At 34.0% G+C, this 16,786-nt stretch overlaps 1 protein-coding gene across 2 annotated transcripts in view; it reads right to left on the reverse strand.

Annotated features, from left to right (window-relative positions):
* The window catches only part of LOC100370542 (ubiquitin carboxyl-terminal hydrolase 22-like), a 33,769-nt gene extending 18,860 nt beyond the window's left edge, over positions 1-14,909 (reverse strand). For both annotated transcript variants that reach the window (XM_006813274.3, XM_085502536.1), the window contains exons 1-4: positions 14,630-14,909; positions 3,770-3,902; positions 2,353-2,466; positions 1,318-1,422 (exon numbers count right to left, since the gene is read on the reverse strand). In XM_006813274.3, the coding sequence (XP_006813337.1) occupies positions 1,318-1,422; positions 2,353-2,466; positions 3,770-3,902; positions 14,630-14,749 (472 nt within the window). In that variant the 5' untranslated portion in view covers positions 14,750-14,909. The remainder of the gene's footprint in view (positions 1-1,317; positions 1,423-2,352; positions 2,467-3,769; positions 3,903-14,629) is intronic.
* Positions 14,910-16,786: the final 1,877 nt, after the last annotated feature.

The raw sequence follows: 16,786 nt of genomic DNA on the forward strand, positions 1-16,786 counted from the left end.
TTTTTACTTATTTGATTTTCAGGGTATTTTATCATATGACAATTATTTCTTATGACAAGAATATCTTTTAATATTAAAAATTTTGCTTGGTGACATATGGTGAAAAAAGATATATAATGTACAAGGTACTGTTTGATGTCTAGAAGTATTACAAAATTTACAATATTTTTGGTGGATTTGATACGTTTCACATGGAAACTGCTGTTAAATTGCTATTTATTCATATTATTTTACAGTTTCTCAAAAATCAGTTAGATAGTGAATCAAATAAGTTCACATACCAATACTAAAATGAATAATTGTAAACAGATTTTGACACAATATTGCTACTGCTATATACGCTTAATTATGTGCACGTGTTGTGGTATTGTAACTTTTATGAATTCTCAGAGTGAGTCGAATTGCACGAAAAAAATTGATGATGCATCTACTGGTAGATTTGCACATACTCAATGAAGTACGCAATTATTAATTTTTTTTTTATTTTTTTTTAAGGAATTTCAGTTGCATCTTTATTGTACTTCCGAGTCAATATCAAAAATATAACATTGGCAATATTCAAAAGTATTTGCAAATTTCAAAAAGGAAGCCATAGTTATTAGTCAATGCTGTGGGGGCAAATAGAAATTTGCAGTAGATTTAGCTACACTATATGCATACAACTGAAAGTGCACTGTGAATTTCTCATTGACATGTACGTTCTTGTAGTTAGAGCACTTCATAAATCAAGAAATGCAAATTTGATGACCATAACTGCTTAGTTAGCTAGTGTTGATGTTTAGTACATCATTATCCTCAATTATGAGACAGTCCTTGCCTTCAGCTGATATTAAGAATTATCCTTGCCAAGTAGCTGTTATGGGCCTCAGCCCTTTTCTTTAGGCAATAACAGCCACTTTGTGACATTAATTCTTGATATTGACCTCAGACAAGGCCAATAACTGAACATTGGCGACAATTTTGTAAGCTTTAAAATTAATCTTCTTGTTTACAAGGTGATTGGCGAATAGAAGAATGGATGAACGTGAATACAAAGTTATAACATTCCAAATTTGTAAATCAGTAATCATAAACAGTTTTACGAAGCCTGGACACATAATGTGGTTGAATGATAAATAGTTCTGGCCACACAGTAAAATATTTTCCATAATTGACAAGTTGTAGGACATGGGTCATTTGGGTTAGATGCATTAGTTGCATGTAACTTCAATACAGCGAGGCAATTACACATTTGATTTTACAATATATAAACAAATTTTGTTTCATTGTGGGACAATGTAGGAATCCGATTATTGCCATTATATTAAAAGTAAATACCTATTGTGGAATTTTCTGTAATTTTTCTTCGTTTGGGATTTTTTCTGAGCAACTCCACTTCCCTTTGGGTTGGCTCCCATGGACAATACAAGGCGTGTTTCATTCCTTAAAGTAATACATAGTATAAGAACATACTGTAGAGAGATGTACAGTTACAAGATGCAAAATGAGATCATTTATGGGGTGTAGTGTGCATGGTAGCAAAATAGTAGAAAACTGTGGCTAAACTCTGGTCCAGTAGGACTCTGACTGGATCTGGTGAGAGCCACACCTACCTACAGACTTTGATGTCACTTTCAGACATGCCATGAGTAATAGTTTGAACATACTCAATGACAAATCATACAGGAGTGATCAAGGGCAAAGTTCAAATTCAGTACTTGCTGAACAGTTGAAGGCTCGTGAGAGTCATTTAAGATACCAAATGCTTGCATGCTATGTATATGCAAACAGCAAATAGACAGTTGGAATGACAAATTTTTCAGGTTGTTTGCATGCAATTGCACCATGTGGCATGACATATAACCATGTGTTTACACATTCAGTAATGTACAGTGCATTTCATTTTAGCTCAGTATTAAAACAGATAAAAAACTTACAAAGAAATTGACAAAAAAAGTAGTACATTTAAAACATGAATCACTTTAATACATACATGTATGTACTTCCTAAAGGCACATAAGCCCCAATTTTGTGTCAATTTTTAAATATTTTGTTGATCCATGAACAGTTCACTCAGCAGTATAAATTTGAGTACAGTCTGCCCTGCCTTCTAAACATGTGACATTAAGTTTGGGAGACTGGTTTGCAACATATGCACTTGCAATTAGCACTTAGACAAAAAATGTGGAGAGACAGCAGTTACTGAAATGTCCAGAAAAGTCATCTGACATGAATTTATGCGCATGACACTAAACTTTGGATGTATTAAAGTCTAATCAATATGTTCAAGGTAAAGACATCAGCGATGCTGGGTGCCATGTTAAAATGCTGATGGGGCTTCGTCAAAAACTGTCACATCATTGATACACATACCTATAGATTTGGCAGCTTTGGTTTTCACCTCCCTGGCAATATACTCAAGATCTCTATCATATACATAGTCACCACATATAAAGCACATCACAGCACCATAACTTAAGTCAACAGCTGCAAACAAACAAATTAACATTATCAAACTGTTTAACAAGTACTGTGAACTGCTTTCATTTCACGAGAGATTTTTTGGTGAGTGCTATGTCACAAAATTTTGTTTTCATGCAGGCCATAAAATCTAATCGTGAAAATTCATAGTGGCTAAAACTGAACTGTTTACATTATTGTAATATACAATTCAATTAGCCATTAATTGTTCATTGGTTTTTAATTTCGCTATGTTTACTGATACATGTAAAAATTCACTAAATCGAATCTGTTTGAAAATTGAAACAACAATAGAGATCAATGTTTTCCTGTTATATTTGTGAATTTAAAACCCAATCCAAACCATCAAAATAGTGAAATTAAATGTCAGTGAAAATGAATGGTTTTATAATATTCAGTCATGAATGATAAAATATTACTCTATTGCAATCCATCAGTCCTAAACAAAACAAAAACATTTAATGCCATATGATAAATAAACTGATATAAATAACTTTACATGTTTCAATTTTAAACGTACGTTTACAATCGACTGAGAGTAACATGTTACACTTTATTGTATAGTCATGTGTATGCATGTTTCGGGGCTATAACATTCTAATACTATATTTACACAAACATTCAGGGTTTTTTAATATAAAATATAGCACAATCTGTGCTATCACCCCGGACTAATTACTGATCAATGCCTACGCATGTAGAAGTACATGTACATCATAATAATTAACTCCAGCTAACTACCTTGCATATTCCTCATCAAGCCAAACCATTCAACAAATTATTTTCAGGAACCTCATTTTTACACTAACCGTACGTTCAAAATATAATAGAGTTCACTTTAGACAAAATGACTAAACAAGGCATAACAAGAATTGATTTCCATGGCTGACTTGACACAAAATACTTGAAGAGTACCTTGGCCAGCAACATTACTGTCAAAATCAGCTACTTAATTGTTTGAATGACATAACTATTTTCCCCAAAATATTTGTTGCAGAAATTTGCCTATTTTAATTTTTTTTTCAATAATTTTGAAACTAAAGAGCATACTGGTCATTTTTTTTATTGGTCACAGGCCTTGATGAAAATTTAGAAAAAAAACAAGACAAATATGATGCAATTTAATTTGTAATGGTTGTCTTTAGCACTCAAAAGGTGAATAAACTATTAAAAGACGAGATTTCATGAGTAGCAACATTTGTTGCTGTGTAATGTCTCTCTGGAGAGAAAAGGTTTGGAATATTACAGCGCTAGTGAGCTGGAATATGTCTACTACATTTGTAGATGTTGTGAAATTAAAACTACTTACCTAAGTGATGTCTTTTTGACTTGGCATGATCTTGTATATGTTTTCTACTATAGCACCCAAAAAATACACAATGCAGACATGAATGGAGACGTTCTCCATGACTGCCACATATATGGCATAAGCAGGCTGTAGCCTATTAATGCAAACACATCACAATTATAGCATTTTAGTATCAGACCACATAAAGAACAAAATGATATGTAAACCAATGTCTTTTTCTTCATTAAACACATCACCAGAATGCAGTTTAATTTTCTAGCTTCTATGTTTTCATAGTAACTAAATACATGTAACATATCAAATCACAATTTACAGCAAAAATCAACAGGTAACGCATGAAAACAAAACAGTTTACCCTAGGTAGAATGTTATAATACTGACAAATGGCCGTCATTCACTAAAATGCAATCATCATTTTCTTTAAAAAAAATAGGTTGGTGACTCGCAACTTTTAAGTCAATATCCTTATGACTGGGGGAGTACAATTTATTGCAAAATGTAAATTTATGAATATAGAGAATGTGATACAATTACCACGCAACTGGACGGACGGACGGACGGACGGACGGACGGACGGACAGACTTTAAATCACTACAGTCATGAAGTGCGCATTGTATGTAAACGAATGATACAGCGCACTGACTGCAACAATTAGGTAAGTTTTATGGGAGAACTAGCGAATAAATGATACGTTTCAACGTCTTAAATACAGAAATTTATCGTTCTTTAATATTGTGACCTAATATATAAAACAGTTTATTTTCAACAACATCTATTTTGTTCACAAATTTGCAAAAGAAACAATGAGAACTATTATTTTACATGTAGACTTGGATTAATTTAGCGGATTTTACTCATCAGTGAAAATAGAAAAAAAATAAAATCTAGTGAATAATTGATGCATTTACAGTACATGTATAACAAATCAGTACATTAATAGTACATTGTTATTTTCATTAAGGCTAAAAAAGTATTATTGAAATTTTAAACTAATGAAAAATAGCATTTTAAAATTACACAATGTGATATTGATGTCAAAGCTTAAAAATAAATCACTATAATAATGTGTATGTTTTCTTATTAATAATTACCCATGTTTGTACTCTGATTTGATTCATATTACTGCATTTCATAAAGAATATGTTAATTATATTGGGTGCAATAGAGACATCACTGATTTGAATCAGATGATATAGGGCATTCCAACTTATGGCCCCAAACATGCATACATTTAAAACCATGGTAGTTGAGGTAGTTAAAGTTGCATTCAGATTATTTCTAATGATACTCCCATGAAAATGCAACTTGGATTTGTTATGCGGCGGGTGAAAAAAAAAAATGAAGATAAAAATAATTTTTTTTAGTAATTTTTTGCACTTACAATTCGGCGAGTGAAAGAAATTACGCTGAAAAAAAAAATTTTGTTTTTATTTCATTTTCGGGTCATGTTCATTCGGCTGGTCCGCGAAACAAGGGATAATAAAAGTCAAACCTAATACTGCATATTGCAAAATACTCCCGACTTATTATCGTGAACTCAACCACTGTTTATATACATGTGTACCACACATCCAAGTATTCGTTCAATGAAACACTGAAATTTTCTAATGCGCATTTGCAATGGATGTTTTGGTATGTACTAGCAATGCACACGTGCATCAGTGGTTTTGATTTTTCATCTAACGAATAATGTTGTGTGTCGCAATAGTTTTGGTTTATGACAAGTCATAATCTGATTTGGTCTACAGTATACAGTAATGAGCAAAAATACACGTTTTTGTCTATATTACATTTTAAAGTTGTATTATCAGATGTATTTTGATTGTATCCTCCCATGTATGAAGTAGCATGTGTCACATATCAAGTAGGATGTCTGGGTATTTATGTAGATTTTAGCTGTGATCGAGGGTTCAACATCATATACCCCGGTACATGATGAATGAAAACTCTTCAACATTCGTTGTCATTGCATCTAAATAAACAATGGTGTAATTCCTTAGTTGTGTTGAGCAGGATCAAAACTCCTTGTATGACAGGATTCTAGTTTGTCACAAATAATAACATCACTCCTTAAAGTGATGTTTACATATTTGATATATCATTCAAAGAAAATGAAATAAAAATATGGGGTCACCATTTTCGGTTTGGAGAAAATCAATGTACAAAATTGTGTCTTTTTTTAGGGCAATTTGCCATAGTTTCCAATGGGATGAATACATCTCAAAATTGTGATCAGTGATAAGATATATAGCATTTTACCAGGCCCATTTTGAAGAAGTATTGAAAAAAGTTACAATATTTTTATAGTAGGTTTTTATCTGGGGAAATGCATTTTATGCACATTATTTTACTGTTATTTCCAACAATCAGATTGACAGTGGACCAAAATAGTTTACATACATTTTATTACGTCTTTCAAATAATTTAGCAGATAATACAAATTTAAAAAAAAATTTGGTTATTGCTTGTCTATATTTTAGTCAGGAAATAGAATTTGTTTGGAATTTGAATAAGTTCTTTATGTGACGAATAAAGTTTATTTTTTATTCAAATTCAAAGCGAAAAAGTGAATATATACAATAAAATGATACCCCTTGTCATGTGCATGCCACTTCAGTAAGCAGTAGATACCATAACCTTAAAAACCGAGTAGCTTGATCTGTTGCATGTAAAGTTAGTCCTTTTTATGCATAATGTTGAAGTAATATCTACTGGTCTTCAACTCAATACATACAAGAATATTCAATTGTCACTATCAATGGGTTTATTGCATACTTTTGAGATTAAACCCCAACCCCATGGTTTTCACAGCATCTTTCAAAGCCGTCACTGAAAGGTCGCATTTGGGATTGCTGCAGCATGTTCTACACTGAGCGTTCCATGTGTACCATGTAGATTTGCTTGTCAAGAAAACTAAACTGAATGACTTGCAAATGCAGATAGAAGGTGTGGTACGTTGATTGTTTCACACTACTGAAAGTAACATTTATTGTGTACTTTTTTTTCCAGCAAACTAGGCATGTACAAAAATGCATACTATTGAGTAATGTGTCACTCATTATACATGAAATAAAATATTGCATACTTCAAATATAAGTATTTTGTGAGAGAGCTATGGCATCAACAATATGGGTCAAGACTACCATCTCTTTGGCAGGGAAAAAATCGCAACAAATAAACACGTACTCAAATAAGTTGAGAAAGTTTGTTGTAAATTGCATCATTGGTTTATTTTGTATGGCACTATGATATGGCAATCTTTTGTGTGTTACATCGACGTATTTTGAAAAACTTGTCTTAATATTTTTCAGAAATTGCTATTTTTAGAACAATTTCATAGAACACAATGTTAAAGAAAAATTTAATTTTTGACTTGTTTTAAAACCTATTTTTGAAGTGATTCAGGACAAGAAATGAACCCCATCATTCACAATATATGATTTTTCAGCCTATGTCACCAGCCAACAATTTGTGATACGGCATAATATCTCTCGTCTTTGAAACCCATGCTAAAAATGTTAAAATACTGACAAAATGGCCAATATCCACTAAAATACAACCATCATTTTCTCAAAAATTAGGTTTGTGACCCCAACTTTTTTTTAAGCCAATATCCTTGTATTACCTGAGAGTATAATTTATTGCAATATGAATAAATTATGGGTATTTATGAGAAGGGTTCTACTTTAATGAAATGTAAGGTCAAAAAATATCCTATTTCACAGAGACTGATAAACACTCGGTAGCATAGCAACAGAACTTGAAACTTGTTATACAAGATGACTTGAACAGAGGTTTACACCGAATTAACAAGACGACTAATTTGTGCATTCCCTGTAGTGTTCAGACTTTGCTTATTGAAAATTACTAGCAGCTAAAAATTGCTCTCCTGTAAACAGTAATGCAAGCGAGTGATTAAGGAGCAGTGCCATCAAAATTTCTTCAAAATTCTATGGTATGGAAGTGATAACTAGCTCTTCAGGGTCCTGAGTTGGGCAAGTGATCACTAGCTTAAATGTAATGATAATGTAAACCTCTATTCCAACAAAGTTCATTTCAAAAAAACAAGATTTATAACAATAATGAATCTCCCAGTGTCATATTCAGAGAAGTGTCTAATTGCAAACAATGCGTTTCACTTCATACATTATCTTGCCATAGACCTTTATCATCCAATACTGTTTTAAGAGGGATTTATTATTGTTTGAATAAGAGGGCAAAATGGAGATGTGCAAAATGATGGGAGCAACTCAGTTGGGCTTATTATTTAAGTAAATATTCTCATCTGAGTGTGGTTATTACGTATGGCCTCTATTTCAATTATAATACACCAAAATATTAAAAAGTTTAAATAGATGCTTCTTAGCAACACATAGCAGGTGATTTGCATATATCCTGCAGTGGCCATTGCTGACTAATTTGCATTCCAAGTCTTGATTTTGAGTCCCCTGCAATGATACGATACGATACGTACAGTTCCATGCCGATATGTTTCAGCAATGCGAAAGTGAGGCTTGGAATCTAAAGAGACAGCAATGGCCTCTGCGCAATGAGACTAAATTTGGTCCTGTACAGAAAAAAATGGTTCAAATCATGCATAATCAGTACATAATGTTTGATTTAACATTTACTGATTTACCCTGCATATTCAGCATTATCTCCTTGCTTTAAATATGTAAGCAACTTCTATGACTTGCTTTCGGTATCGCAGAAAGGCAATCAAAAACTTAATAATTATACAACATTTTTTTTTACATCGCCTGCTGAAAGCCAAAACACATAGTCAAGATGATTGGAAAAAAGCTGCGTCAGCAGACAGTTGAAAAGTATATCATATCTGCAACTGTATACATGTATTTCACAAAGTTCAGTAGTCTATAGTTACATAATTTATAATTATCCATCAATACAAATTCAGGCACAGATCTAGAAGCAGTACCTACACACGAATTGGTGACGTCATAAAATACATGACCTTCAATCGGGGTCGTTTCCTCGGTATATACGAATTGGTATATACAAATTACAATAAAGATACTTAAGACATTACACATAAGGTAAAACAAATCACGTGACAATATAATGATAATAACGGTAATAAATCCTAGCTTAACAGTTGAACAGAACGCTCATACAGTCAGTCGGGTGACGCCGAGGGTCACGAACTGTGTTGCAAAATGGCCGTGTGGTTGAAACTGGGTCATGGCGTTACGGGTGAGGAAGACATCATTAAACACTCAAAATCACAATAAAACGGGGAACTGGTTGCATATTACGGCGTAGCCAACATGGGAAATAAAAAAACGCCCAATACAAAAGACATGGGTTCGAATCACACTAGATACACACTCACCAGAACTGAAGCAATCAGAAACCAGCAATCGTTTTGGCTTTTCCGTTCAACTCATCGGAACACTGGAGTAGTTAGAAAAATGAACACCACTTAACGACCAACGTCGTGGCGTGGTACACAAGCGTGCCATCAAAATAAAACAAAATTAGCTTGAAAAGACAGTGGGTTCGAGTCCCGCTCAGAGCTACCGTAAAAACGTAAATCAAATAAACTGAAATCTCTCAAACCGTAAACAAGTAAACAAAGAACGTCGCAAAAAAATAATAAACCTCACAAAACTCCACCATACAAAACTGAATGAATAAATAATAAAATAACTAACGTCTTAAACTGGACGACGCGCAATTTGTTCAACAGTTTCCAGATTGTGACAAGAGATAAACAAGACCCAAGTCAAGGTAAGTTTTGTTAAAGTGTCGATGGCGTTCCCTATATTACGAAAACAATTCAGGCAACAGACGAATATCTTCTGTGGTGTTGTGGAATTTATACCGTGTCTGCGGAATTGTTGATTGAGGGTTCGAAGCCAGCAGTTAACATTTTGTTAGAAAGTTTCACAATTAAATCAAATATCCAATGATACCAGTATATTTATTTCATTATTTTAACAACTTGCAATGGTGGAAGTTGGTCAAACACGAGTTCTTACACCTAAATAAGTATCAAATATTTGTCGACACATTTATTCTCTCAACCTTGTAGAGGTGGAAATTAATTAAACAACAGGTATTTACTCACAAATATAATGGTCAATATTTGTCCATACATTCATTCTGTCAATTTAAGAACTTGTAATTGTTGGAATTAATCAAATGAGAGTTGTCTACACCAAAATAAGTTTCAAATACTTGTCCACACATTTATTCTCTCAATTTAACAACTTGTAATGGTGTAAAATAATTAAACGAGAGCTGTAGACACCAAAATAAGTCTAAAATATTTGTCCATACATTTATTCTCTCATGTTAACAACTTGTAATGGTGTAAAATAATTAAACGAGAGTTGTCTACACCAAAATAAGTCTAAAATATTTGTCCGCACATTTATTCTCTCAATTTAACAACTTGTAATGGTGTAAAATAATTAAACGAGAGCTGTCTACACCAAAATAAGTCTAAAATATTTGTCCGCACATTTATTCTCTCAATTTAACAACTTGTAATGGTGTAAAATAATTAAACGAGAGCTGTAGACACCAAAATAAGTCTAAAATATTTGTCCATACATTTATTCTCTCACGTTAACAACTTGTAATGGTGTAAAATAATTAAACGAGAGTTGTCTACACCAAAATAAGTCTAAAATATTTGTCCGCACATTTATTCTCTCAATTTAACAACTTGTAATGGTGTAAAATAATTAAACGATAGCTGTCTACACCAAAATAAGTCTAAAATATTTGTCCGTACATTTATTCTCTCAATTTAACAACTTGTAATTGTGGGAATTAATCAAACGAGAGCTGTCTACACCAAAATAAGTCTAAAATATTTGTCCGCACACTTATTCTCTCAATTTAACAACTTGTAATGGTGTAAAATAATTAAACGAGAGCTGTCTACACCAAAATAAGTCTAAAATATTTGTCCATACATTTATTCTCTCAATTTAACAACTTGGAATTGTGTAAAATAATTAAACGAGAGCTGTCTACACCAAAATAAGTCTAAAATATTTGTCCGCACATTTATTCTTTCAATTTAACAACCTGTAATTGTGGGAATTAATCAAACGTGAGTTGTTTACATCAAACTAAGTATTTAATATTTGTTGAGACATTTATTCTCTCAATTTAACAACTTGTAATGGTGTAAAATAATTAAACGAGAGTTGTCTACACCAAAATTAATCTCAAATATTTGTCCACACATTTATTGTCACAATTTAACCACTTGTTAATAGTGGAAATTACTTAAATGCGACTTGTTTAATCAGTTGACATCAATGCAACTTACTGTAAATGGGGTAATTATTCACTGGGTTTTAATTTAGCTTATTTCGCTGACTGGAAAATGCGCTAAATTAAAACACAGTGAATATGTACAATTTAGCATAGAACACATTATCTAAATGACGAAACCGTGAATTTAAAACCCACTTAATATGCCTGAAATGGTAAATCAGTGAAAATTAAACCCAATGAAAATTAGTCATTTTACAGTACCCGCAGACAGTGCACAACAGAGTATCATTATTGAGCACTTAGTATATAGTTTACACAAGTAAAAACACAAAATTGGCAATTTTTTGGACAATTGTAACTCAATAATAGAAATATGTTGTATTTCTATATATATACACACTATATAGTCTTATCAAATGCAAACACATCCAGTTAATCCATTGTGGTCTTGTGGGTCAGTTCTTTACATAGTGATCAGGAGGACCTGGGTTCAATTCCCTTGCCTGCCCATCTTTTTCTCACAAACACCATTTGGCAATAAAGCTAAATATGACAAAAAATTATTTAATTTGCATGACTACCCACATAGCTCAGTTGATTTGTACTATGTCAGCAATGTGAGCGATCGCTGGTTCGAATCCAGTATGTTTAGTTAGATTTTTGAATGCTAGTGAAGACAGTGCTCCTATGAGTAGGACTTAAATCCAAACTCCTGTGTGAAGACACTCGTGGTACAGTGGACAAGACAGTGCGCTGGGAACTCAAAGATCGCAAGTTCGAATCACGGATTGGACACTCCTACAAAAGACATGAAAGACGTTAAAAACATAAACAGCGGTTTCAAAAACTCAAGTCAGGAAAACAGAACACAAGAATACTACCCCACATGGAAGCCAGTCGAAGTCGTTGAAGAACGAACACAGTCGAAGAACGAACACTGTTGACAGCTGTAGGTCACGTGCAACAACAGACACGAGGAGCATGGCTGCTCTCCAAATGGGTCCCTTCTTTTGTATTGACCCCCTAAGGATTGCTAATCCCCCTTTCTAACTCTTCCCCCAAAAATAATATATCGCCCCTTTTAAAATGTATTGAGTCACAAATTAATGAATATTCATGAGCACAGAAACTGCTACGTCATGAATAAATTAGCATAATTTTAAAAAATTTGCATAAAGTGTAGGTACTCCTTCTGGAGCTCTGCCCAAATTCATACAAATGTACATCTTGCATGGCATACTTAACAAGCCATGCATGGCACAGTCCCCGTTAGTTATCAAATTTAAGATATATAGTTTTGTTTATAGTAATATAGCTGGAATATAACCATGACAGGAATATGATTTTTTAACATTAAAATGATTGACAATTGTATCTGATCGTCAAACAAGTACATGTCCATATTGAGAGATATTGCTCTGGAACAGCATTCAAAATCAACCATTTTGATTACATGTATATATATAACGTATAACGAATATATAAAATTTAAATATAACAAGTCAAAGCATTTAAGAGATATGGCTCTAGAAGCCCAATCATTAAAACAAAATGGCCGCCAGTCAGGCATTTTGAATCCAATCTGAAAAATAAAATGACGAGCATCAGGAACCCGTAATGTCTAATGTATGTACCAAGTTTGAACGAAATCCACCCATAAATGCTTGATATTTGATGATTTTTTAGCACAAAAATGACCACCATTCGGCCATTTTGAATAGGATAGTCAAACCAATATATCTGTTTATCTATGACATGATGTATAATGAATATTTAAAATTTGAAAATATTATCAGTCAAAACAAGTCGGAGATATGGGTCTAGAAGCCCATTCATTAAAACAAAATGGCCGCCAGACAGCCATTTTGAATCCAATCTGAAAAATAAATGATGTGCATCAGGAACCTGTAATGTCTAATGTATGTACCAAGTTTGAACGAAATCCATCCATAAATGCCAGAAATACTTGATATTTGATGATTGTTTAGCACAAAAAAGGCCACTATTTGGCCATTTTGAATAGGATCGTCAAACCAGTATTTCTGTCTATCTATGACATGATGTATAATGAATATTTAAAATTTGAAAATATTATCAGTCAAAACAAGTCAGAGATATGGCACGAGAACCACATTCATTAATACAAAATGGCCGCCAGTCGGCCATTTTGAATCTTATCTGAAAAACAAAATTATTTGCATCAAGGTCCCATAATGTCTAATGTATATACCAAGTTTGAACAAAATCCATCTGTAAACAGCCGAGAAATGGTTGATTTTTAGGATTTTTTACCACAAAAATGGCTGTCATTCGGCCATCTTGAATCAGATCGTAAAACAAATTGACGTGCATATGTATAATATCATGTATGATGTACGTGTGAAGTTTGATTGTGATTGGTCCAGGCATTTCTAAGATACAGGTCTGGACGCACGCACGCACAGACGCACGCACAGACGCACGCACGGAGGTTAAAACACAAGTCCCCGTTTTCGGACTGCGTTCGAACGGGGACTAAAAAATTTCTACCACAAAACTGTCAGACAAATCAAGCGAACAATTCTAAGCATGGAGATTAAATACAGTTTTGGTTGTGGTTTGGAGGTAAAAAATTGATCTTAAAAACTGTTGATAACAATAGTAACAATGTTAATAACAATGTTCAATATACCCTAAACATGTGTAGAGTTAGTACATAAGTGTTTCTAAATATGCATAGACATTGTTTAAAGAGAAGATAATCACCAAATAATCACCAAATGCCCCCCCCCCCCCAATTTTACATTATTCATAATATCTTAGATGAAGCCTTGTTGACATGGGAAACACGGCAGGGTGTAAACAACCGAGTTGCACAGTTGCGAAAACGAAGCAAACAGATAATGATTAGGTCAAGGTGGTTACGGGCAAGATCAGAAAAGATGTATATATAAATCTAACCAAGACCGTGTCAGAGATTAGAGTACGTGGTGCATGAAAGAAAGACGTGCTCGGAAGACATGACGCATACGAGGCTGTCAAGGACACGTACGATGGCTGTCAGTGATGTTTCATTCACGTAGACCATTTGTATTTTTGAATGTGTTAATGTTTCTGTTTTATTGTCGAATGTTAAAGTAATAATTATTACTGGACAAATCGTATACGACACTCGTATTGAAATAAACAAGCGGTCAACATAAGAAATAAACAGAAATACGTCATTTAAGAACCTTTGTGTCGTTATAAAATTAACACATTCGACAACAACAATTTCCGGTTTCGATGTAAATGCCTTGCTTTGTAGTTAGCGGTTATACACCGCGTAATTGATTGAAATTATTATTTTGTGAACTGGTGCTATCTTTCTTATAAAATCACCGCACAAGCAAATCTATAAAATTAAGGGCACATGTCACACTGACAGCGGAACTTGTTGGGGCGCAATGATGTTTCTGAAACCAGGTCGCGAGCCGGTCATGGAACGGCACAAAGAAAAAAAAATAATAACGAATTTCAACAACGCACGGCTATAACGAAGTTGAAATATGGGCTTTTGCGAGGGTGTTATTTTATTAGTAATTAAATTTGTCGTACAGGCGTAGATTTACCGATCAACTTACCTTTCGCTTCCTATTTTCAGGTGAACAGCAGTACACAAAATACGACTGAATTATCCGGTAGGGTCGTGTGCCTTTTGAAGCCTTGAAGCTGCTCAAATGTGGGCAGCCTACGAGGCTCATTTTGGCATGAAACAGTCTGTATTATTTGCAACTGTTGTATCCAGCGTGGTAGGTTTTATGATGAGTAACTTTAAAGCCAGGGACGGAAAACTTTCTGATGGAGTCAGGTAAAATGGACACAATGTTACAATGCGTGCAGCTGTGTTACTGCGCACCAACCCAATGCGCATACAAACACATACCTAAAAGTATTTCCGCTTCCGGGGTCATCTACAACAATTCCAGGGTTTCATTGATACTTTACGCGTGGTGTTCACGATGAGAGAAAATGACTATACAACGTTAAAATAAATGGTAAATGTTTGTGCTAGGGACATTAATGATCATTTTATGCCTGGGTCGTTTACGTCATCTAGGACTATGTCGGGCAAAAAATAAAGACGCACATGTTTACGTCACTCGATTCATCCGCGTTGCACCTGTATAAAGTACGATAGCAGTGGCGTTAGTACTAATACATTATGAATATATGGCCTGAAAGGTATTTTTACAAGTCCTGGAGCAAATGACGATTGTTTTTCATTGGCTCATAGTATTGTAAACGTGGTCCAAATAATTTGCATAATCATGTCGCGGCGGAAGATAAATTGTATTCTGAATTTGTTTGTTTTATTATTATTATTTATTTAGCGTAACACACCACGACCCAATACGCTGTGCGGAGGTAAAATGACAATAAACAAACGAAAATTAATAACATTGCGTAAAAAGGAAACGTTTAAACGGACGTTGTGACAGATCGGGGTAACAATCGAAAATGCTCGCCGCCATAAGTTTTCTTAGTAGAAACATGGATCTAAAACAGATTTTTTTAGCTCCATGGTAGTAACGACCAATGGCACGAGTAGTAGTATCCGATGACCTTAGCTACGTGATGTACAGTTACTTGACGGTTGAAATTCCAAATAATTACGTACTATTTCCTGTACTCTTATTATTTCCGATTTCCGTCGTTTTCACTATTTGGAATTTCAGCCCTCAAGTTACGTAACGCGATGGTTTATAATGACGTCACAATAAATTTAAATTAAAAATTAGACATATTTTGTACTTAATATGACACTCGACACGGAGCCAGAGGGTGAGATTTGAGTAGTGGTGTCATGTGATCAGATTTACCAGAGCGCTTAATGAGACGAGCTGCGGCATTCTATAGCGATTGAATTATGTCTAGGTGATGTGGTATGACATATTGGAAAGAATTGCAGTAGTAGAGTAGAGATCATTAACGAATGCGTGTATATTAAAGTTTCTCGGTATGTCCGCCAGATAGAACAAATTTCCGAGTTTTACCGATACTGTACAGGGCGAAAACGCAGCTTAGCAAATATACTAGTAGTTGAGATAGATTTTTCAATCGCATTAAAAAAATCCGTATTTTTTTTTTACTGAAGCTGCCAAGCTCCTGGACGCCATTTTTTTTTAGTAACTTCACTTCTATTGTTAATTAGGATATGTTCATCATTTCATTCAAGTGTACCTAATGTTCGTTGCGACGCACAATTTTAAGGTATGCGTTACAAAAGTTACGTACTTTTTGGTGCTTTCATCATACGGGCCTGTATTTTTCTACTATATTACTGTTTGTATCGGCCGACGCCAAAGACAGTTGGTGACTCCGGCTGACATTTTCATAAAAAAAAAAGAAAAAAACTTAGTAACTTGGCAAAATACCATATCTTATGGTGGTCGGGGTTTTAACAGTAAGGAGACTAACAGGAAAAACTGACTGCGACTGTGTATTTCAGTGCCCCGGTCGCTTAAGCACTTCAGTTCCGTCGGGCGCTCACGTCGAGTCCCAATTTTTAAGAGCAAAAGTTTAACAATACTTTAATAGACTTGATTTTTTTCTGGTATTTTAAAGTGTGTTTGCTCAATGAAGAGTGCATTAACCTATGATATAAGATGATTCATTGATAACAAATAAACCACTGGATGATTATAAAAACACGTGACTGTGCGGATATGGTTTTATTCCACTCTCACGATGACCTGAAAAGTCAGTAAATCAATAACACATTAAGAGCCCTACCCCGA

The sequence above is a fragment of the Saccoglossus kowalevskii genome, chromosome 8, assembly GCF_978046115.1.
Source record: "Saccoglossus kowalevskii chromosome 8, keSacKowa6.1, whole genome shotgun sequence".
Taxonomy (NCBI): domain Eukaryota; kingdom Metazoa; phylum Hemichordata; class Enteropneusta; family Harrimaniidae; genus Saccoglossus; species Saccoglossus kowalevskii.